The sequence below is a fragment of the Macrotis lagotis genome, chromosome X (assembly GCF_037893015.1).
Source record: "Macrotis lagotis isolate mMagLag1 chromosome X, bilby.v1.9.chrom.fasta, whole genome shotgun sequence".
In the NCBI taxonomy this organism is placed as follows: domain Eukaryota; kingdom Metazoa; phylum Chordata; class Mammalia; order Peramelemorphia; family Peramelidae; genus Macrotis; species Macrotis lagotis.
The window spans coordinates 144,837,734-144,862,517 of record NC_133666.1 but is presented as its reverse complement, the minus strand read 5'-3'; the positions used below and the strand labels follow the sequence as shown (position 1 = coordinate 144,862,517).

The 24,784-nt window shown below is 41.6% G+C and overlaps 1 protein-coding gene across 2 annotated transcripts; it reads left to right on the top strand.

Annotated features, from left to right (window-relative positions):
• Window positions 1-7,046: 7,046 nt before the first annotated feature.
• ZNF629 (zinc finger protein 629) lies at window positions 7,047-21,946 on the top strand. 2 transcript variants are annotated; one of them, XM_074200185.1, is made up of 3 exons: window positions 7,047-7,216; window positions 10,082-10,190; window positions 10,366-21,945. In XM_074200185.1, exons 2-3 carry the CDS (start codon window positions 10,118-10,120, stop codon window positions 12,834-12,836), a joined length of 2,544 nt encoding a protein of 847 aa, XP_074056286.1. In that variant the 5' UTR covers window positions 7,047-7,216; window positions 10,082-10,117; the 3' UTR covers window positions 12,837-21,945. The 2 variants fall into 2 exon arrangements, with proteins under 2 accessions (XP_074056286.1, XP_074056287.1); XM_074200186.1 differs by lacking the exon at window positions 10,082-10,190 and having other exon boundaries at window positions 10,366-21,946.
• The last annotated feature ends 2,838 nt before the right edge of the window (window positions 21,947-24,784 follow it).

The following is a 24,784-nucleotide window of genomic DNA, read 5'->3' as shown; positions in this document are numbered from 1 at the left end:
TGGATTAAGATGACGGGACTGAGAATAGAGGATGGGTGAATCCAAGAGATATTTTTTTCTTTTCTTTTTTTATTAAAGATTTTATTTATTTTGAGTTTTACAATTTTTCTCCTAATCTTACTTCCCTCCCCCCACCCCCCACAGAAAGCAATTTGTCAGTCTTTACATTGTTTCCATGTTGTACATTGATCCAAATTGAGTGTGATGAGAGAGAAATCTTATCCTTAAGGAAGAAACATAAAGTATAAGAGATAACAAAATCAGACAAGATATCAGATTTTTTTTCTAAATTAAAGGAAATACTCCTTGGACTTTGTTCAAACTCCATGGTTCTTTATCTGGAAACAGATGGTATTCTCCATTGCAGACAGCCCCAAATTGTCCCTGATTGTTGCACTGATGAAATGAGCAAGTCCATCAAGGTTGATCATCATCCCCATGTTGCTGTTAGGGTGTACAGTGTTTTTCAGGTTCTGCTCATCTCACTCAGCATCAGTTCATGCAAATCCCTCCAGGCTTCCCTGAATTCCCATCCCTCCTGGTTTCTAATAGAACATTCCCCAACTGAAGGACATTTACTTGATTTCCAATTCTTTGCCACCACAAACAGGGCTGCTATGAATATTTTTGTACAAGTGATATTTTTACCCTTTCTCCATCATCTCTTCAGGGTATAGACCTAGTAGTGGTATTGTTGGATCAAAGGGTATGCACATTTTTGTTGCCCTTTAGGTGTAGTTCCAAATTTCTCTCCAGAGAGGTTGGATGAGTTCACAGCTCCACCAACAATGTAATAGTGTCCCAGATTTCCCACAACCCTTCCAATAATGATCATTGTCCTTTCTGGTCATATCGGTCAGTCTGAGAGGTATAAGGTGGTACCCAAGAGATATATTAAAGGAAGAAATTACTTGGTAATTGTGAATGGTAGAAAGTAGAACTATTGGATGGAGGAGAAAAAAAAGATAAATAATTCTCCTGATGTCTACTCTAGAGATCTGGAACAATCGCAACTTTTGCCCATAAGAGATAATTCACATAAATTTTGAATGAGTGAATGATAATACATTTGACAAAAATGAGATCCTGGGGTGGCTAGGTGGCATAGTGGATAAAAGCACTGGCCTTGGAGTCAGAAATACCTGGGTTCAAATCTGGCCTCAGACACTTAATAATTACCTAGCTGTGTGGCCTTGGGCAAGCCACTTAACCCCTTTGCCTTGCAAAAACCTAAAAACAAAAAACCCAAAAAAAAGCAAAGAACAAAAATGAGATCCTTAGGAAAGGTGATCTAGTTTATAGGGAAAGATTATTCTCTTGCCCTAAATGAGCTCTTCAACCTATCTTTTCCCATCTTCTCTCATACATTGCAACCTTGATCTTCTCTTTCCCCCTTTCTATTCTTTGACTTCTCCCCATCTATTGGTTTCCTCCCCATTTCCTTTAAACATATGAAATATATTCACTCTGGCCCCACACATTTAAAGGACTGGCCCTTTACATCACTCAGCCCTTCACAGTTAAAGGGTACCCTGAGGATATGTAGGGTTCCTTTTTTCTACTGAATTGGGAGGAATTTCCACTGGCTATGTTTCCCTCCACTATGAAAGGGAGGGTAGATATTATTTCCCCATGACTAGCATGCCAGTTCCTTTTAAGCACTTTAACACAAATGGCTTTTACAAAAGAATATTTACTTTACCAGGTATACCAAGAACAAATAGCAAACATAATCCTGACATTGGGGGCATAATCTTCTCTATAGTACTTTGGTCTTTAAAAGGGGATTAGGCTTATAACTTAATTTGTTTCTTTTCTTTTCTTTTTTGATTGATATTTTGAGTTTCTTTTTGATTTTTAAAATTTTTTTGTTTAAGGCAATGGGCTTAAGAGTGACTTGCAGGTCACACAGTTAGGCAATTGTTAAGTATCTAAAGCCAGATCCAAAAACCCAGGTCCTCCTGACTCCAGGGCTGGTACTCTAAATAGTGCACCACCCAGCTGCCCTGATATTTTGATTTTCATAATTCATTCACTTGCATATTTATAAATTGCACATTTTTCTACCATTTTCCTTCCTACCCCTCTCCTCTCAGCAGTAAACAGCCTGGTAAAAGTTGTACATGTACACTTTGTATTCAATATGTTCATATATTAGTCATTTTGTGGGGGGGGCAGAGCCAAGATGGTGACAAGAAGGGATCAAGTCTTAGGCACTCTCTGATAAAACTTGAAACTATTAGTCATTTTGCATATGAGGAATTAGGACTAAGGGAAAAGAAAGAAAACCGTGGGATAGGAAGGAAAAACATAAGAGAAGTGTTCAAAAAGTGACTTCATTTCTTATGAGCTATGTATTGGTTCCATCAAGTTCAAGTCCAAGGACAGCAGTATCACTCTGGATGAGTCCTTCCACTGGGCTAGGGTCTTAAAGGTCACTCTTCAATGTTAGATGGCAACATCTAGCCTGGATCTTGACTCCCAGACCCATGTGACTCCTTCTGATGACAAAGTTGGAGGCTCTATCTACTACTTATACCTAGAACAGACAAAAAAAAGAATTAAGCCAAAATGGTCCCATTTCTCAGGGGCCCTTCTGGTCTCCAGATGGGGCAAGTATGTATGGCCCTTCCCCTTATCATCTAATTTCTCCCTAGATACTGTCACACTACCAGGGTTCAGTTGAAGACAACGTTGCACAGAGACAGTAGTAGCTGAAACTGGCAGGTATTTTTGAATGCCTTCAAAGCAAATTCAGAGAAGCTCCTCTTAGTCAATGTTTAATCCAATAGTATCTCACTTGAATAGAAACAGGGACCTTTAATATATACATTATGGATCCCTCTTGGGCCACATATTTATTTAGGAAAAAAACACATATTAATATTATCTATGTTCTATTGTATTTTTATTTATTTTGTGAAATATTTCCCAATTACATTTTAATCTGTTTCAGCATTAAGTGCATGTTTGAAACATCTGCTCTGGGTGTCAAAGGCATTTCCCTTGTACATCATCATAATTCTCTTAGAAGCTTCTTCACACCTTTGTTCTTGTGTAGATGCCATCTAAGTGACTGAGTCCTGAACCAAAACCTCCATTATATATAAGCACAAGACTCCTCATTCCTAAATGACCTACACAGACTTGGCTCACCTCTCATGCTATCTTTTCTAGAAAAAGCTGTCATTGCCTTCTCTTCTTCTCAACTTTTTATGACCTAGTTTCTTGACTCTTCACTCAGTTGAAATTACTTTCTCTAGAGTCAGCTCCCTTAATCATTATATCTGATGGTCTTTCCCTAATCCTCATCCTTATTTGCATATCTCTTTGACTGATACTGTATCCATTGCCTCCTTCTGGATCCTCTTATTTTCTATGAGATTTTGAGACATTCATCTCTTCTTATTCTCTTTCTACTTGACTACTATTTTCTCATCTTTTGCTGGTTCATCATCTATATCCTATTCACTTCTCGGGGATATTCCTCAAAGTTTTGAGATAGACTCTTCTTTTTTTCTCTATACTTTCTTTTTTGATAACTTTGCCAATCTCATTATTTTTATTATTACAGATTGTTTTAGGAGTCACCTATATATAGTTCCAGTCTCTCCCCTGAATTTTAATTCTGGACCATTAATTATATATTGGAAATTTCAGACCAGATATCCTGGAGACTAAACATGTCCAAAACATTTTCTTTGCTCCCAAAACTATCTTTCTTCCAAACTTCCTATTTCTTTAAAAGGTATGATTTCTCCTTCAGTCTATTGTTCCTAATCATAGTGTTATTGAGTCTTCATGCTCTTTCACCTTCTATATCCAGTAAGTTGCCAAATTTTTTTCTTTCTACCACCACAACATTCCTATCTTTGGTCCCTTCTTTTAGTCACACAGCCACAACTTTAGCTAAGGCCCCTATCAACTTTCACCTAGGTGACTGCAGTAAGCCCTAATTATTTTCCCTGCCTTGGTTCTTTCTCTATCCTGCATACTACCTACAAAATGATTTTTCTTTAAGAACGGATCTGATTATTTTCTTATTCATTAAATGCTATTCACTGTTTCTTAATTGTCTGTAGAACCAAGTATAAGTTCTTCTGTTTATTTGTTAAAGCCTTTCTTTCACGACTTGGTCCCAACATATTTTTTCAGCCTTATTGGATATTCTCCCTCCTCTTAACCAAACTAGCCTTGTCTTTATTCCTCACCCACAGCACTCCATCTTTTAACTCCATGCCTTCACATTGACTGTCTTCCCCAATACTTGTAACATGTTCTTTCCTCACCTCTATCTTATAGAATCCCTCTCTTCTTTTTTTCTTTAGGTTTTTGTAAGGCAAATGGGGTTAAGTGGCTTGCCCAAGGCTACACAGCTAGGTAATTATTAAGTGTCTGACACCAGATTTGAACCCAGGTATTCCTGACTCCAAGGCCGGTGCTTTATCCACTATGCCACCTAACCGCCCCTGAATCCCTCTCTTCTTTTAAGACACAGTTCAAGTGCCATCTTCTTCATAATTAAATCTCTCCTTATTCTTTCTCCACCAAATGCTACTGACTTCACTCCCAAAAATACTCTGTATTTAACTAATATTCTATAAATACATACACACACACACACACACACATACACACACACTTGTCATATCCTTCATTAGAATTCAAGTCTTTTGATTAGGGATTGTTTCATTTTTCATATTTTTATCTCTGTAGCACAATGACTAGTAGATAGTAGATTAACTAATATTTGTTGATTAGTTGATGATGAAGTCAGTTTGGGACAAATCATGGTACAGATTGACAGGAAGATATTTATAGATGAAGACCACCCAGTATCATGTTGATTGTTGGAAATATGGGCATATGGGCCATGCATAAATTTACATAACTGGAAGCAGTTGGAAAAACTCTTTTGTAGGATATATAGGACCAGTGAAGGTTTCTGAACACATGTGACCTGATGAATACGTTGTTTTAGGAAATTTAATATTGGAGGGAGAACTCATAGGAGGAAGAGACAGATTTCAATTGGGAGGCTGAGATGTAATAGTTTGGACAAGAGATAATAAGAATATAAATCAGAACTGCAAATCTCAGAATTGGTGGAGACTTTAGAGGTCATTGAGAACAATCTCCCTCCTCATTCAGCATTCTACTTTATAGCATCCATGATAGGTGGACTTTAGAAAGTTATGAAATGGGCTTAGAAAGAAAAAAAATAGTTTCAAGAAACTTTATGAAAGAAGAATACATAGCACTAATAAGAAGGGGAAGGAGGAGAGAGAGAAGAAAATAAGAAAAGATAACTGAATCTGGGGAACTAGAAGAATGATGCTTTAAAAGAAAGAAGGAAATCAAGAGGAAGGTTAATCTTGATTAGGAAATGCAGACAAATATCACTGGAAGGCTGACCTAAGTGATAACCATTTCCTAAATGTAACATCCTTAGCCTCTCTTTACATATTACATTCGGGCAATTAAAATGTGTATCTGGACAATGGCAATGGTAGTAGGAGATAGATCTCTTAGGTATCACTGGCATCATACTCACAGGGAAGAAGGGTTACGATGGCTATTCCACTAAATCAGACTTTTAGACCACCCAACCAATAATTTACCAAGATTTTTTGGTAAGCAGAGTGAAGAGAAAGAGAGATACCCTTAAGAGAGATGAAGAAGGTCATAGTAAAGATAGTTGATAATTATTTAATGCTTTATGGCTACTAAATTTTTATATCTATTACCTCATTTAATCTTTATGATATCCCTTTAAGGTAGGTGGTGTCTATTCTCATTTTACTGAAGAAATTGAAGCTCAGAAGGGTAAATGATATATCCATGGTTTTATAGGTCCTAAGTGTCAAAGGAAGAGGAATTCAGATTTTCTGATCCTAAGTCAGTACCCTGTTTCTTTACTTTACTAGGCTTCAGTGAACAAGAATTGTAGGAAAACATGGGTGAGAGGGATATTAATGAGGTGGGTAGAGATATACAAAAAGACCAATTTTTGTCCAAATAACTCTAGTTAAATGGTAGTTGGGATTTCTGAGTATCCTACTGTTTTTTAGAAAGGAAATTCTTTTGGCCTTATAAGTAGGAAAGTGAGAAGAAATATATTTGTAAATGAAAGTGATGTGGAAAAAAAAGATTTAATAAAACATTTTAAAAAGAAAAATTGTGGGTTGCTGCCTCAGTCACCTAAATAATCAGAAGATACACAGCTAGGAGTATTATTGAGGGTCTGTTCTTTCAGGAGTATGAATTAAGGTGTGTCTATCCTGGGGTATAGACAAAACATGGTGCATAAAACTGTTTTGACACAGAATTAGAAAGACAAGAAGGACTTTGATTTTCCAAACAACCCTCTGTAAAACCAAGAGAGAGAAAATAACTTCCTTCATGTCTCAGAGCTCTTTACTGTTAGAGCTGGGACCCAAAACTTTATCATTGAACTCAAGTGCTCATTTATTTATTTATATTATCAGATCTCCTTTTTTACATTTCTTGTGCATTTAATATGAACAAGAATTTAATATTTAGGATAGCCTCCTACATTGTCCTGTGCTTTTCTGTTTTCCTTGTCTTGGATCAACTCTCAAGCCCCTTGCTCCTGATAATAGAAGCATTTTTTACCCTCTTATTTAACACTTATGCTTAGTCAATCCGTGTCCTTCTCCAAGTTTGGACTCAGAACAAGGATGGGGTACTGCTGAAACATGTCCAGGAAAAATCAGCATAGATCCAGTTTTCTGGAAAATGTAGCCTTGTCCTCCTTAGAAATGAAATGAATTGAATCTGGAAAGATTTTCGAGCGTTTTGACTTCCTCCTTAAGCTCTGTCTCCCGCCTCTCAAGTCCTCAAGCTTGTGCCTCCTGACCTTCGTCTTTTCTTACTGTGTAAGAGTAAGGACCGATTCCTAGCCCCCTCCCTGACTTCCACTGTTCCCCTTTTTCCTGGTGCTGTGGGCAGTGAAGGGTTAAATCCCATAGAGCTGGCGCTCTGACTCCAGGCTAGAGGGGCCCGGGAAGCTGGGGTCACTTCCTGCTCCGTCCCAGTCACCCTGAACTGGTCCCGGGTCCTCAGACTGGGATCGCCCCCTGAGAAGGACCCCAGAGTCCTCAGCAGCTACCCCAAACCCTAAGGCAGGATACTTAAGGGGTTAAATCCCCTGGGGCTGTATCCTGCCTTTCAGCCTTTCCCAGCCCCCAGAGCCGTGAGTCGGGGACACCTGGGTTCATGGGAAGTGGGGGCGGTCGAGAGGGGCCTGAGTGGCCTAAGGGGGAAAGACAAAGGACCTAGGAGGGCTGGGAAGCTGGACACCTGGGTTCTGGAAGCTGTTTCCTCTCCTCATCCTGTTCCCCTGGGTGGGGGGTGGGGGCTGTTAGGGTGGAGGGAGAGAGTGCTAGAGGATTCTGGGTAGAGAGAGGGGGTCTAGGCTGATGGGGAGGACTAGAGGCTTGAGCATTCTGGGAAAATGGAATTAAACCTAAAGAGGGACTAGGGGTTACAGGGTAGGATCCCCTTAGTGCTTCAATTCGGAAAGGAGACCTGGGAAAGGAGCAAGGATTATTGGTGGCGTCAGGAGCTGTGGTTGTAGATTGGAAGATTAGAAGAGAATTGGGTGGTGAATGAAGGTATAGAACTCCTGAGTTCTGGTAAAAGCATCAAAGAATCGTGTGTATTGGGATGAGTCAGGGCCTGGAGGTTAGTTAGGGTGTCTGAATTTTCCTCTCTCTTGTCCCTTTTTCAGGGTGACCCTGAGGATGATTCCTTCTCCTTTTTGTATTTGTTTTCCCACCTCTTTCATTTTGGGGTTTCCTTACAGTATAGAGAAAATCAGCTAGTAATTTAGGATCTTTTAAGGGAGAAATCAGAAAATCTTTGGGAGCTCCAGGCATCCTCTTGCTCTTTGTTTGTTTCTAAAATCATTTTCTACCTCAGGTGGGCCTGTTGATTGCCCTGAGTCACCCTGACTTATGCTTTAGGCCAGTGCTGCTTTCCACTAACCCTTTCTTTTCCACTCTAGAATCACTGAGTCTGATAATTTCAATTCGTGTGTGTATACATACATACATACATACATACATATCTCCCACCAGTCCATCTTTTGTATACATACATATTGAATCCTTCCCACTTTTCCCCAGAGCTTATATGTAGCAAGGCAATTTGCAAGAGTTGGGGAGAGGATAGTAGGGAGTTGTCCTGTCTCTTCTGTCTTAAGATAGGATTACCCTTTCCCAAGCATCCATCAATTGGAAACTTTTCTTAATCTAAGAAAAAAATCTTGAGGGATAAAGAATTGTTTCTTAAAGTCTAACCTCCCTGCCTCCTACTTACTGTCCTTTGTAATATTTCTCTTGGGGTCTACCCTTTGTGAATAAGAGAAAAAAATGGAATGTAGTTAACATAGCCTTCTTCCCTTCCTCTTTAATCTCTCAGCTCTTTCTTCATCACCATTTCCCTTCTTTGAACATTCTCCAAAATTTCCCTTCCCTTGCAAGCACCAGGGATATGGTGGTAAATGTTCAACAACTGACGTTCAGGGGGAAAAAACTCAATTTGTACGTGGCATGTTTTTAAATTTAATCTGCATTATTAACATTTTCTTCATCATTTTCTTAAGTCTAGATAACAAAACAATAAATCAAGCCCTGATTTGAAGCATATTCTAATTTCTGGGATACAAATGTTCACACTGAGAATGCAATAATCAGCATAGCTGATAGTTACTGGCTCTAGCATGCCACTGCCTTACCAACATTCTTCTCCCCCCCCCCCAAAAAAAAACCCTATCCTTGTCATTTTTATAGCCTTTCTTAGGTATCCACATCTATTTTTGAGTCAGCCGTATCTGTCTTTGGGGTCACTTTGACTTCCTTGATCTTTTTCTGCTATCCTCATATAAAATCTCTTATTCAAAAGCATTGAATCAGAAAAATTTTGGAAAGTTTTTGGAATGTCTTGCTCATTAAGTATCATTTGAAGAGGTAGTATCATACTTTCTTGACTGCAGAAAAAAAAAACTTAAGAAGGGATATGAGGCTGTGGAAAGATTCCATAGCCTCATATCCCTTCTTAAGTTTTTTATCTTGGTACTGGCTCTTTATAGAACTTAATCCTATATTAGAGCAGAAAATAATTGAAACTTTGCCTAGTTGTGAAGCACTTCTTGGATTCATGCCATCCTTGCTTCTAAGAAGGTCTATTCTTTTCCTATATTAAAAGTATGCCTTATTCAGTCTATGGAAAGTAGTCCAGGAGCTACCATGGGCTTTCTCTTTTAAGTGACAGCCTTTTTTTTTGGGGGGGGGGGGCTTCCTTTGGCTGTGCTTAATTACCTCAGACATCTACTTCTAAGTGGTATAATTGTATCTTCTTACTGCAACTTTTCCTGTAATACTTGAGACCAACAAGCCAAAATCAAGTCTTGTCCTGAGGTTGTCCCAATACTTGAATAACGGGGAAGGAGAAAGTACTCCTATACCGTTGGAAAACTTGTTCTCCCCAAGGCAAGTGATCTTTTTTTTTTTAACACTTTAAATGTCAAAGACAACCCCAGCTTTTTCCAAGCCTCATAAAGGAAGCATTTATTGGCCTTAATTAGCAGCTCTATTAAGGAAGAAAAATTAGAGCCTTAATGAGCTTTCCTGATTGGTGAAATAACAGGTTTACCCTGCCTGTTTTCCCAGCCCCGAGGCATCTATGGTATGGGGTAAGAACTTCCTCTTTTCCCCTTGCCACCCCACTGTGGGCGGTCTAATGCCTTCTAAACCAAAAAACAGAGTTCAAAAGTATCCCTAATGAGCTTTTAATTGGGCTTCTTAATTTATTTTACTGGTTTCCTAAAAAACCAAAATCTAGAACAAGAAGCTGGCCCAGAGAAAAGAAGGGGGACTAAAGACCAAATAATTTGGGAAGAGGCTGATTGAAACCTGAGGAAGGGAAAACTGAACCTCAGAGAGAATGAATATGACCAGAGTCTAACTTTCACACCATAGTTAAATCCTTCATTTGTCTTCAGTGTGCAAAAATCAGTTCCCAGCCCTGTCATATTCTCATCTCTTTCCTTCCCTAGGGTCCCCTGAACCCCACACCGGCCCTGATCTCTAGGATGGAGCAAGGGGCAGAGTTATGGGGCCCAGATCTCCAGGGCCCCGAGGAGAGCCTGAGAGATGGTCATAAAGGTGAGGGGAACAAGAAGAGAATTGTGGACCTAAGACAAGAGACAGACTGGGGAGTAGATTGTCAAGGTTCTGGGAGGGGAACAGATCTAGGGGAAAACCAAAGGGAAATTTTGGGTCTCTTAGACCCCTGGATTCTGAGAGGGACTGGAGTCTGGATTTTTCCTTTCTCTCATAGGTGCTAGAAGTGAAAATGAGGAAGAGAATCTTCAACCAGAGGGGTCAGGTGATGAGACAACATTGGGAAACCCACCTCATAGTCCAGAACTCAAGGATCCCCCAGAGATGCCCTTGGAGGAGATTCCTTTGGATAATCCAACCTCTGAATCAGTTCCCACTCCTTCTGATTGGACCAAGGCCTGTGAGGCAGGCTGGCAGTGGGGGGCCCTGACTACCTGGAACAGCCCCCCAATAGTGACAGCCAGTGAGCCCAGCCTTCGTGAACTGGTCCAGGGTCGGCCCTCAGGGGGCGACAAACCCTATATCTGCAATGAGTGTGGGAAGAGCTTCAGCCAATGGTCCAAGCTGCTCCGGCACCAGCGTATCCACACAGGTGAACGCCCCAATACTTGCTCGGAGTGTGGCAAGAGCTTCACCCAGAGCTCTCACCTGGTGCAGCACCAGAGGACCCACACTGGCGAGAAGCCCTACAAGTGCCCCGATTGTGGCAAGTGCTTCAGTTGGAGCTCCAACCTGGTGCAGCACCAGCGGACACACACCGGGGAGAAGCCCTACAAGTGTACCGAGTGCGAGAAGGCCTTCACCCAGAGCACCAACCTCATCAAGCACCAGCGTTCCCACACGGGTGAGAAGCCCTACAAGTGTGGAGAGTGCCGCCGGGCCTTCTACCGCAGCTCGGACCTGATCCAGCACCAGGCCACCCACACGGGCGAGAAGCCCTACAAGTGCACTGAATGTGGCAAGCGCTTTGGCCAGAACCACAACCTGCTCAAGCACCAGAAGATCCATGCCGGCGAGAAGCCCTATCGCTGCACTGAGTGTGGCAAGAGCTTCATCCAGAGCTCCGAGCTGACCCAGCACCAGCGTACACACACCGGCGAGAAGCCCTACGAGTGCCTTGAGTGCGGGAAGAGCTTCGGGCACAGCTCGACCCTCATCAAGCACCAGCGCACCCACCTACGGGAGGACCCCTTCAAGTGTCCTGTGTGCGGCAAGACCTTCACCCTCAGTGCCACACTGCTGCGGCACCAGCGGACCCACACCGGGGAGCGACCCTACAAATGCCCAGAGTGCGGCAAGAGCTTTAGTGTCAGCTCCAACCTCATTAACCACCAGCGCATCCATCGGGGGGAACGGCCCTACATCTGTGCGGACTGCGGCAAGAGCTTCATCATGAGCTCCACCCTCATCCGACACCAGCGCATCCACACTGGCGAGAAGCCCTACAAGTGCCCCGACTGTGGCAAGAGCTTCATCCGAAGCTCCCATCTCATTCAGCACCGACGGACCCACACTGGGGAGAAACCCTACAAATGTCCCGAGTGCGGCAAGAGCTTCAGCCAGAGCTCCAACCTCATCACCCATGTCCGGACCCACATGGACGAGAACCTCTTCTTGTGCCCTGAGTGTGGAAAGGCGTTTGTGGATGCAGCTGAGCTGTTGCAACATCGGCTCATACATGGAGGTGGAAAGACCCCTTCTGGGGGAGCTCTTGGGGATGGAACAGAGCCAGCCAGCCCAGCAGGAGAGAAGCCCTATAAATTCTCAGTGGGGCTTGGGGAGTCAGCTCTGATCCCACCACCTGGAGCCAAGCCACACAAATGTTTAGTGTGTGGTAAGGGCTTTAATGATGAGAATATTTTTATGCAGCATCAGAGAATACATATTGGAGAAAACCCATACAAAACCACTGATGGCACTGAACGTCCATCTCCCCACCCCTCTCAGCTCCGCCCCCAGAGGACCTTCCTTGGGAGGAAATCCTATCCAGGTGCTGAGAAGGGTGATAGCGTGGACCATATTGGACCAACCCCTAAAAACCTCGAGGGTCGAGAAAGCTTCAGTCAGAGTTTGGAGCTGCTCTCCCCACGATCCTATATCTGTTCTCACTGTGGGGAAAGCTTCTTGGACCGTTCTGTGCTCCATCAGCATCAGCTTACCCATGGAAATGAAAAACCATATATTTTTCCAGAGTATAGGACTGGTGTCGGGGAAGGGGCAGGACCCAGTCCCATCTTGAGTGGGAAACCCTTCAAATGCCCCGAGTGCCAAAAAAGCTTCAGTCTCAGCTCAGAGCTCCTGCAGCACCAGAAGGTCCATGCAGGAGAAAAACCCCATAAAAGTTCCTCTGTTCTCCTGGAGCACCTCAAGAGCCCATTGGGGGCCCGACCCTACAGCTGCTCTGTCTGTGGTGTATCTTTCCTGGACCGCCTGGCCCTCATCCGGCACCAAGGGAGCCACACCCAAGAAAAGCCCCCTACACCTGGGGAGACCCTCCCAGAACCAGCCACACTGCCAACGAGCCAGGACGGGGAAGCATCCCCCAAGACAGAAAGCAGCAGTCAGTGTGAAGTCCCCAAAACCCAACCAGGAGAGAAACCCTATATATGTCCTGAGTGTGGAGAAGGCTTCACAGAAACCACAACCCTTCTCCTTCACCGGGGCAGCCATCCTGGTGTCACCTTATGAGACTGAAGTTGGGGGCATGGGAATGCTCTCTGTCATGAGAGGAAACACCTTACTGCCCTATTATAGGGGGAAGGAGAAGAAACCCAATAAGATTATTAGGAAAGAAAGGACACTTGAGAGAAAATCAGTGATGGGAAAACCCTGCAAAGTTGTGGGGGGCGGGGATCCCTTTATAAGGCTGTTGAGGAAAAAAAACTGTTGGGGTAGAAACCCCATAAATATGTAGGAAGAAAACCCCTGTAAGTCTGTAGCAGAAAAACCCTATAAATTTTAGTTGGAAAAAACCCTATACAATTGTAGGAAGAAAGCTCAATATTGTCTCTAGACATCCCTATAAAACTGTATGAAACTATAGGGTTTAGAAAGGGAGGGAAAATATTATAAAGCTTTTAAGTTAGGAAACCCCTAAAAAAAAGGTGCAGGAAAACAACTTCTCTACAGTTGTAGAATAACCTCCCTCTCTTTCCGGAAAAGTTATCTGAAGAATTGTCTCTTAGAACCTATCCTGAATGATTCCTTTGGGGGAAATCCCAGGTAAATTGTTGGAGGGAGGGGCAGGATTAGAGGTCAAGGAATTGGACTAAATTATTAAGGAAAGAGAATGGGAATTTTGAAGAAAATGTGCCCTTGTTAATCTGATATGGGGAAAGCTTAGATAAATTAAGCAGGAAACATCCCAAAATGTCTACAGGGGGAATATCTTTGAAATGATAAAAATCCTATAAATTATGGTGGGAGAATCCTATAAAAATAGGAGAAAAGTTCTATTTTATGGGGGTTTGGAGGAAAAGGAGGATATGGGGATTGTATAAAATTAAAAGGAAAAAAAGTTAAGTCCTTTGTAGGGGAAAAAGCCCACCAAAACCCTAAAATTGTGAAGGTAAAAAAGTAGGATGGATGGAGAACCTCTTTCCAACTTGAAGTTTTTGTGGGGAAGAGTTCAAAAATCTCCGTATAAAAATATTGGAAGGTCCCTACAAATCTCAGAAGACTGTAGAAATTTTCATTAAGGTATTCTTGGTAAAACATAAGCCACAGCAAGATACATTTTTGAGGAAACTTTGTTTCCACTATGCTACTAAAATCTTAAAAAATTAGTGGTAGCAAAACTCCACAGATGGGAGGCTTGCCCAGATCTTCTGAGGTCTCTCCAGGGAAAGATTCCAATTTTCCTCTTCCCCATCCTTCCCCTTCTCAGCTTCTGAAGGAAGTTCTTCATGATGTCTAACCTCTATTGCTGGAGCAATAGCCCATTTCCTCTTGTTCTGTCCTCTTATGGAGAGAGAGAATAGCTGCTAATCATCCTCCAAAGAATAAAGCCCTTCAGAGACTTGAAGCCTGTGACTAAATTCTCCCTTAGTCTTCAAACTATATAGCCACCTCTTGGTTACCTGGGGGAAAGAGAAGGACAAATCTTAGATGAAAGAAGCAGATTTTCCCCAACATCAGATACTGATTTTCCACTCAGCTATTAAGATAGAATGGACCAATGGGCATTCCATTATTATTCTCTACTCCTGCCTTCCCCAAAGGTCTACTAAGCAAAGACTTTTCCACCCTGTAGTAATCAAGAGTTGGCTGTAACCCCGCCCCTTTTCCTTTGTCCCGTTTGCCTTCAATCTCTCCATGTTTTCCTTTCCTCACAGACTCCCGGTGCCTTCTGGGGTTATGGGACTCTGCAGTGAGGTGACTTCTACATGCCCTGCTTTTTCTTTAGGTAGCTCAGTACTGTGTAACCAAAAACCTTAGAAGGGGAAAACCCAAAGAAATAAAACTGCTTTCTTGGAGGGATCCCCATTACCCCCTTCCAATTTCTAAGAGAATACAAATCATGTAAACTTACAGTAAATGACCCTATAATGGAGGGGGAGACTTGGGTTATGTGACTGTAAGGGAGCTAACTAAACAGCTCAAAGAAGACTACCCCTAATATATATAGGGTAAGATTTCCCCCTTTAATTAAACACTGAGATAAAGGACTTTGTTAGATGGCACAAGAGTATTCTATCCCTAAAGTCTTAGCCATAAAACTATGGATCCCTCTGCTATATAAAACTTTAGAAAAAGTCCTAGGAATTATTTCCCCAAAGGAAAGGCTATTAAGGAAACTCCTTTTAAGCTCTGAGGGAGAAGGTTCCTTTTGGGGACAAAGCACTCCTCCACATGAAATTATAAAACCCTGAGAGTCTGGAATTGACTGTTTAAAGAGCACTAAATTATAAGGAAAAGAAACCACTTCTACATTTAAAACCACAATGATCAGCTCAGACTGGAGTGGGAGAGCCCTATTGCAATGGGAGGGGATGCCCTGTAGAATAATTGTAAGGGAAAGCTATTATAGATTTATATCCCTCCCCCACAAAAAAATGCACATCCCTTCAAATTGTAAGCAAGGTATGAGAAAAATGTGTGTATGGGGGGGGGGATAAATTCTATAAAATTGAAGGGAAGAAAAGTGCTCAAGTCTAGGAGAAAAAAAATCCTTTAAACTAGTAGAAGCAAAAATACCCTATAAATTGTAGAGATAAAACCTTTGTAAAGCTAGGCAAAAAGTATCCCCAACCCCTTAGTAAACAGGAATGGCAAGCCCTAAGGAGCTATAGTGGGGGGAACCCTAGAAAGTCTGGGGGAAAGTCCTGTAGGGGAGAGCAGTAGCTGAGGGTAGTTCTCAGAAACCAGCCCTATGAGGGCTGTGCTGTAGACTGTGTAGAGGAGATAGGGTGTAGAATATTAGGGTGATCGCATGTTATAGGGTTGGGGGGAGGGATTGGGGTCTTCTCTCTAATTCAGAGTTTAGGGTGGGAGCCTGATCTGGTTGGGATTTGGAGTTTTCGAGGCAGAATGGGGGGAAGGGGTCAGAGCCTTTGGGATCCAATCCTTTCAATTCCTTTTCTCTCCCCTAAACTTACTCAGTCCTATACATGGATCTTCAATCCCAGGGCTAGTGACTTTCACTGTTCTATTCAGCTTTGTGTGCTCCCTACTGCCCATGAATCTCTATAGCTTGGATGGGCAGTCATACCATGTCAGCGTCAGCTCCCTGTTGACTATCCCACTGCAGAATCAGGAACACCAACTTGTTATGTTTTTCTGTTTTCCATCCCAGAGCTAAATTTAAAGCTGAGTCAAATAAATGAGCTTCAGGGGAGACCACCTTTACCTGATCCATTTTGCAAGCTCCTTGTCATTCCCCCTCATTCTAGAACTATTTGACCCCCAGTCAGATAAAATGTCAACAGCAGAAACCAGGGTGAGGAGGGATCCAAGGTTGAATCGGCAAGTTGGAGATGTCAGTGTAAGGAGACATTGGAAGCTGATTTGGAAGGAGTGGGGTTAGTGTCTTAAAGAGATAAAGATTTGAGAGGTGGGAACTTGCTAGCACTGGGAATGCTGAATGATGGAGAGGCCTGAAACCATCTGAGAGCAGTGAGGTGCAAAGTCCATTAACCATTGGTGAAGGTGTGGTGAATTGACACCAGACCCCATAACCCAGATCAGGGTGACCTAGCTTTCCCTCACTGCCCAATGACTCCTCCTTTTCCAGACCAGTGGGCTGGGAGGGGTCTCCTCCTTTGAGTGTTGTGTGTCAGAAACAGTGTTGTGTCACTGGTGGTTGTGTGGAGTAGCTGAAGAGAATAAAGGGAATGCAATTTCCCGAGTTCTTCCCGCCTCTGTCTCCTCCTTCACCCTGGATCAAAATGTACCAGTATTCCACTGCTTCCTCAGGACCAGCCATAACTGGGTGCTCTCTGCTGCTGGTGCCAACGAGGAACCTTAGACTTGACATATTATTGGCACAAGATGGCTCAAACGATAACTTATTTGTCCCCAAGCTAAAAGCTAACCTTGCTCCTTCTGAAGGTATCTGGAAGGGCTAGAAAAGGCAGAAGTTAGTGCTTTTAAAACCCCAGTGCAGGGTTTGAATTCTAAAGAAGAGGCATCAATCACAAGGACCAAACATTAAAAAGAGGTGCCCTGGAAACAGTTGGAAGCATAAGTTGGCCTAACGTGATTATTCAGAAGCTATATCTAGGAGAGAGGTGTTTTAGTTCAACAATTCTAGGCCCTCTCATTTTCACACCTGGAGAAACAAACCAAAAGAAGGGAAGGGATTTTGCATCACAGCAGCTGGGAACTCATGTCCTGTCATCTTAGAATCCAGGAGGTCAAGTTCCCCACCTCTTCACTTCATGCACTGTCTCAGTCCTCAAGACTATTACCCAGAATCTCATGCATCTGATTGTAGAGGAAACTTCTTTGGAAGAAATCAGCAGAACTGCCCTTTCACCTTTGAGGAAAGGAGCTGGAACTTCAAGCCCTAGGCTAAGTTAACAAAACCTGACCCTTAAGAAAAAGCTAAGTGAAGTTCATTGCTTCCATTATTCCCAGATTTCATGGAACCCCTGTTCAATCTAGTATACATCAATCTTACCCCTGACCTATTGTCCTAGAATCCAGGTTTGGTCTTCCTAAATCCTGGTCATCTTCCCCCAGTCTAGGTTCCCCCCTGCCCTCCACCTTTTTACATTCTATTACTGCTGCTCTGGTCATTCTGAGAAATGTTTTCCTACACTTGGTACAAAGACAATTTTCTAGGGCTTAAGAAAAAGGAGAAGGGAAGAGAGTCCACAAAGCTTGTCACAAACTCTGTAGTGGTAGTGGAACTGAACCTTCCTCCACTCTCTCTTTCCAAGCTTTGGAGGGGCCTAGAGCTGAGAAAGAATCTTGGAATATGGGCTGATCACAGTAGAGTCCAGGAAAACAAGTCAGGGCCACCCATTCAGACTTTTTGGGGAAGAATGCAGCCATCTCCACCCTGACATGCTTTGGGGAAAAGTACAATCTTCTCTATCTTGCTACAAGTAAAATTAAAAAGAACAAAAACACAAAAACCCTTAAAACTTAATCCTGGAGCCCAAGGTGAAAGTCAATCAAATGCTCAAGTGCTGCTTATCTATCAGGATAATGTTTGTCCTTCATTCTTGAAGACTATGACAATAGGGAGGTAACACAAGCATGTGAATTGGATTTGAGTGAGAGGCTGCTGTTGAGTCACTAGCCTCACTTTTTCTCTAGAACCATTTGGATCATGATCAGATAGAAATCAGAACGACTGGAGATGGTCCTAGATGCAGGCAATCAGGGTTAAGTGATTTGCCCAAGGCTACACAGCTAGTAAGTGGCAAGGGTCTTGAGTCTAGATTTGAACTCCTGTCCTTCTGACTCCCAAGGCCGGTACTCTATCCACTGAACACCTAGCTATCCCCATGTGTCAGGATGATTAGGAAATGAGCGAAAGCACATTTAAAAGGGTAGAAAAGACTTCCTGCAGAAAATGGGGTTTTAGTTAGGGCTTCAGGGAATCCAGTAGGTGGGAGTTAGGGGGAACATTTAAGGCATGGCAGCCAACCAGAGAAAATGTCCAGGACTGAGAGATGGGGTTATCTTTTTCCGGAACATCCAGAAAGGCAGTGTCATTAAATAGAAGAAATATCTTTAAATAGTGGGGAGTAAGGTATTAGACTGTAAGGCCAAGAGAGAACTAGATTAAGAAGGGCTTTGAATGCCCGAGGATTTTGTGTTTGATCCTGGAGGCATTAGCCACTGGAGTTTGTGGAGTGGGAATATAAGCTTCCCCAGGGGGAATATAAGCTTCCCTTCTCCTTCCATCCCAGTCCTGGCCTAGCCCCCCCCCCCCAAGAATGACAATGAATATTAAAAAAACTAGGGCTTTCTTCCCAACTGATGCAAACCACGTCCCTCCTGTGCAAAGCTTCTAAGCACGATATTCACTTGACCAAGCAGCAGAGGAGTTAAAGCTGCTAAGTCCAGGCCTTGTTCCGAGTAGGGAAAGGACTTTGCCATCACAGGAGAATGAAAAAGCTTCAGGCTCGGAGGCTTCCTTTCTCTAGCTCATCCTGTCCCTCCCTCAGTCCCTGTTCTCTTCATCCTCTCCCAGCTTGTCTAGCTTGTCTTCTTCCCTTCCTATGAAAACCTTCTTACCCTTGTGAGAATAAGTATATTTGAGATAGAGATTTTGTTTTTGTTTTTTGCAAGGCAATGGGATTAAGTGACTTGCCCAAATAAATAGTCTGAGGTCAGTTTTGAACTCAGGTCTTCCTGACTCCAGGGCTGGTGCTCTGTCCACTGTGCCACCACCTCACTGCCCCTGGTGATTTGATCTTAATGGAATAACCACTGCCACATTGTAAGGTGACATCTCCTTACAGAACAATGTAGGACATGAGACCCAAGTAGGGAGAACCTAGGCTCATTTCCTGGAGTTCTTTCAGAAGAGGACTCATCCCTCATCAGCTCAAGATTAAGTAGAAATGGGGGTTTTGTTTCTGTAGGGTTGGCTGGAGTGAGGATATCAAGGCATTTTCTTAGGGTGTCTCAACTGGACCTCCCCAGTCTTAGGCCAGAAATAAAAGCAAAGGGTGAAGTTGGATGTATCGTCAGGTCAGAGCTGGGTGGCAATGCAAGAGGGAAAGGCTAGAGTTGAGTCTTGGAGTGAAATTGTAGTGTGATTGAAATTGAGACTGAAAAGTGGCTCAGAATATGAGTGATCTCTGAGACAGTTTCCCAGGCAACAAAGGTCCTACCTTAGCAGGAAAGAATCATCAGCTCATTAATCAGGGTCTCCTTTAAACTTTTCCATCCCCTGAGTACAATTGATCAGTTATAACTGGTTTAATTTCTTCTGCTTTGAGTATTAGCAAATGACAATTCAGGTTTTACAGGATATATGACTCAACATTTTCATAGGTGAATGATCACAATTCAGATCCAAGGAATCCAGATCCAGGGTCTGAGCTCAGCAAATATTTGCCTTTACCAGATAATCACAAATAAGTTCACAGATACATCCATTGCTCTTCCCTATCATATCAACCTCAGTCCCAGGTACAGTTAAGTCATTTGCTGTATTGGCTGGTCCATTCACTTGCTTAGATGATGATGACCACCAATCAGTTCAGTTTTCCTGTCCTAATTCTGCAGGCATTCATGCTCTGAAAAGCAGTAAAATTCTGCAGGCATTTGTGCTCTGAATGGTGTAAAAAATTCTAAACTTGAGTCAAATGACCTAGGTTTGAATTCTAGTTGTTACAATAACCTGTTTGATAGTGGGCAAGTCTCTTCCCTCTCTGAGTTCCAGTTTTCTTCTTTATTAAATGAAAGGGATGGAATAGATCTTACAAAGCTCCTTCTTGCTCTGAAATTGTTCTAAGGTCTTTTTCACATCTGACTTTGTCTGACCCTATGATATTTCATGGAAAGAACATTTTCATCTGGATTTTCATGACTGAAGGAGCCAAATCCTCTCATCCCTATTTAGCACCCTCACTAGCTTCCTGGTATAGGCTACCATCCTTCCCAACTTCTTGTCTGTGAGTTAGAAATCTAGACAGAGAAGTATCAATTTAAAGAAAAATTCAGACATTCAGTTATAAACTCATTACGCTAAGTTTGGCTTTACTGACCAAATTCATTATAATAATCAGTAGTTGGAGTAGGAGTCTCTTGTGGATATGATTAGAGCTGGGAAATTCTGGGCACTGTTGACCTTAAGTGAATTCCCTTCTTTTATTTTGTTTGTTTTTTTTCTCTGAGAAAAGGGCAAAATGGTCTGAGTCCCTTTCCATTCCTGACACTTTATAACTAAATACTTTTTCATATCCTTAGCATCACTACTTATTAGAGTCATATCCCATCCCCCAGATTACCAGGTTACTTTCCTCTGTATCGCTCTTGTTTTCTCTACAGAGGTTCTTAGAGTAGTTTTGCAAGTGGGATGGAGGACTTTATGACCCCTGGCAAGTAAGGTTCACAACTTACCAATAGGGATGATCCAAAGGACAATTTTGGGAATTTGGTAAAAGGGTAAGGTTTAGCTCTAAGTGAGAACATTTCAGATGAGGCAAGTCAATTGTTCCATATCTAGTTCAAGAAATAAACTATTTGTGGGGGGACTTGTTTGAGAGGCATCATAGTTTTAAGACTGGAAGGGATTTTAGAAATTATCTAATTATGGTGTGGTAGGCAAGAGTCAGGAGACTTAGACTCAATTCTTGGCTCTGCCACCCATTTGCTATTTATCTGCAATTACTTTCCTCTTTGTTTCTGTTCTTTCCTCTGGAAAATGACATGGTTAGACTAAAAGATCTCTTCAATTCCCACTTAAAGTTTGAGGCCTGAACATATCTTATTATAATAATCATATGTTTGATTTTTTTAAGGCAGTGGGATTAAGTGACTTGTCCAAAGTCACACAGCTAGATTGTTTAGTAAGTGTCTGAGGCCACATTCGAACTCGGGTCCTCCTGACTCCAGGGCTGGTGTTCTATCCATTGCACCACCTAGCTGTCCCCATGTTTGGTTTTTCTAAAAGTTTTGAATCTTTTCTTTTTACATACCTCCCTCTCCTCTCTTTAATGTGAGAAAGAATAACAGAGAAAATAAGTGATTATTATAAGATATGTGACTTAGTGCCAGTTAAAGTCCTTCTGTCTATAGTGTAGCAAGCATTTTGTTGTCACCTTCCTTCTGTTGACCCACTAAGTAGCCATAAACAACTGCCCCTTATCCTACCTTGACAGCATTCAAAACTTCAGTTTCAATGTGACCAGATTGATGAAGGAACTAAATTAAGGTATCAGGACTTTCTTGAGAGCACACAGTAATTGCTAAGAACAACCCTCTAATAAGCTGTGGATTATGAATCCTTGGGGCAAGTAAGAACTGAACTCTGAGGTCAAGGAGTGAGAAACAGGAGACAAAATTTTCTCAAATTCTCTATTCCCAATAAGCAACATTCTCATAGTTGCTCTTTGGATTTAATCATTCAAATTGGGTACCTAAGACTTAGCTAGGAAAGTCTAGGATAAGGAAAGCATTAGCTGTGAAGGAAGCCATGGAGGTTGGGAAAATTTAGAAAAAAGAGCAGGGTTGGATAGGGAAGGTTAAGAAGGGCAATTTTTGTTCCTCTGGGCCTGGTGTTATGGCAAAACCATGGGGTGAGTGTGTGTGTCAACAGGGTGAGGTGGAGCTGGGCTCCTTGACAATCTCCCTTCTTTAACCCTAGGCCTTCTTTGGCCTCTGATTTTCCTGAAGTGTTGGTAGACCTGGGTGGAATGTTCTAGATGGGTTAACAAAAAACCCAGCTTTGAACCTCAAAGGACTCATCCTGCTCTCAGGGCTATAATTTGTTTCTGGGGGATTGAAGGTCAGTGTATATGAAGTTGTTTGAGTTATACAAATTTTGGGAAGGGGATTTTTTTTTTTTTTTAGTTTTTGCAAGGCAGTGGGGTTAAGTGGCTTGCCCAAGGCCACACGGCTAGGTAATTATTAAGTGTCTGAGGCGGAATTTGAACTCAGGTACTCCTGACTCCAGGGCTGGTGCTCTATCCACTGCACCACCTAGCTGCCTCAAGGGGGCTTTTTAAAAAAAATTACTTTTTTGAGTTTTATAATTTTCCCCCTAATCTTACTTCCCTCCCCCACCCCCACAGAAGGCATTTTGCCAGTCTTAATATTGTTTCCATGGTATACATTGATCCAAATCGAATGTGATGAGAGAGAAATCATATCCTTAAGGAAGAAACATAAAGTATAAGAGATAGCAAGATCAGACAATAAGAGTTTTTTCCTAAATTAAAAGTAATAGTCCTTGGTCTTTGTTCAAACTCCACAGCTCCTTATCTGGATACAGATGGTATTCTCCATTGCAGAGAGCCCCAAATTGTCCCTGATTGTTGCACTTATGGAATGAACAAGTCCATCAAGGTTGATCATCACCCCCATGTTGCTGTTAGGGAGTACAGTGTTTTTCTGGTTCTGCTAATCTTACTCAGCATCAGTTCAGGCAAATCCTTCCAGGCTTCCCTGAATTCCCGTCCCTCCTGGTTTCTAATAGAACAATAGTGTTCCATGACATACATATACCACAGTTTGCTAAGTCATTCCCCAATTGAAGGACATTCACTTAATTTCCAATTCTTTGCCACCACAAACAGGGCTGCTATGAATATTTTTGTACAAGTGATGTTTCTACTCTTTTTCATCATCTCTTCAGGGTATAGATCCAGTAGTGGTATTGCTGGATCAGAGGGCATGCACATTTTTGTTGCCCTTTGGGCGTAGTTCCAAATTTCTCTCCAGAAAGGTTGGATGAGTTCACAGCTCTACCAACAGTGTAATAGTGTCCCAGGTTTCCCACAATCCTTCCAACAATGATCATTAGCCTTTCTGGTCATATTGGTCAGTCTGAGAGGTGTGAGGTGGTACCTCAGAGAAGCTATAATTTGCATTTCTCTAATAAGTAAAGATTTAGAGAAATTTTTCCTATGACTATGGATTACTTTGATCTCATCTGTAAATTGTCTTTGCATATCCTTTGACCATTTGTCAATTGGGGAATGGCTTTTTTTTTAATTTGACTCAGTTCTCTGTATATTTTAGAAATGAGTCCTTTGTCAGAAACATTAGTTGGAAAGATTGTTTCTTTTGATCTTGGTTACAATGGTTTTGTCTGTGCAAAAGCTTTTTAATTTAATGTAACCAAAATCATCGTTTGTTTTTAGTGATGTTCTCCATCTCTTCCTTAATCATAAACTGCTTCCCTTTTCATAGATCTGACAGGTAAACTAGTCCTTGATCTTCTAGTTTGCTTATAATAGTTTTTTTTTTATATCTAAATCCTGTATCCATTTGGATCTTATCTTGTTAAAGGGTGTTAGGTGCTGATCTAATCTAAGTTTCTTCGATACTAACTTCCAATTATCCCTGCAGTTTTTATCAAAGAGAATTTTTATCCCAATGGCTGGACTCTTTGGGTTTATCAAATAGCAGGTTACTATAATAGTTTCCTGCTATTGCACCTAGTCTATTCCACTGGTCCACCACTCTATTTCTTAGCCAATACCAGACAGTTTTGATGACTGATACTTTATAATATAATTTTAGATCAGGTAGGGCTAAGCCATCTTCTTTTGCATTTATTTTCATTAAATCCCTGGAAATTCTTGACTTTTTATTTCTCCATATGAATTTACTTACAACTTTTTCTAACTCTAAAAGTAATTTTTTGGAACTTTGGTAGGGCACTGAATAGGTAGTTTACTTTTGATAGAATTGTCATTTTTATTATATTAGCTCTACCTATCCATGAGCAGTTGATGTTTGCCCATTTAAATCTGATTTGTGTGAGAAGTGTTTTATAATTGTTTTCAAAAAGTTTCTGAGCCTGTCTTGGCAAATAGACTCCCAGGTATTTTATATTGTCTGAGGTTACTTTGAATGATTTTTCTTTCTAGCTCTTCCTGTTTCTTGCTAGTCATATATAGAAAAGTTGAGGATTTATTTTATATCCTAAAATTTGCTAATTGTTTCCTGTAGTTGATTGGATGATTTTTTGGGGATTCTCTAGGTATACCATCTTGTCATCTGCAAAGAATTAGAGTTTTGTCTCTTCCTTTCCAGTTCTAATTCCTTCAATTTCTTTTTCTTCTCTTATTGCTGAAGCTAACATTTCTAATACGATATTGAATAGTAGTGGTGATAATGGGCACCCTTGTTTCACCCCTGATCTTACTGGGAATGCCTCTAGCCTCTCCCTGTTGAATATAATGCTTGTTGATGGTTTCAGATAGATACTGCTAATTATTCTAAGGAACAGACCGTTTATTCCTACACTTGCTAGTGTTTTTAGTAGGAATGGGTGCTGTATTTTGTCAAAAGCTATTTCAGCATCTATTGATATAATCATATAATTTCTGATAGGTTTGTTGTTGATATAATTAATTATACTAACAGTTTTCCTAATATTGAACCAACCCTGCATTCCTGGGATGAATCCTACTTGGTCAAAATGTATTATCCTAGTAATAACTTGATGTAATTGTTTTGCTAAGATTTTATTTAAGATTTTTACATCTATATTCATCAGA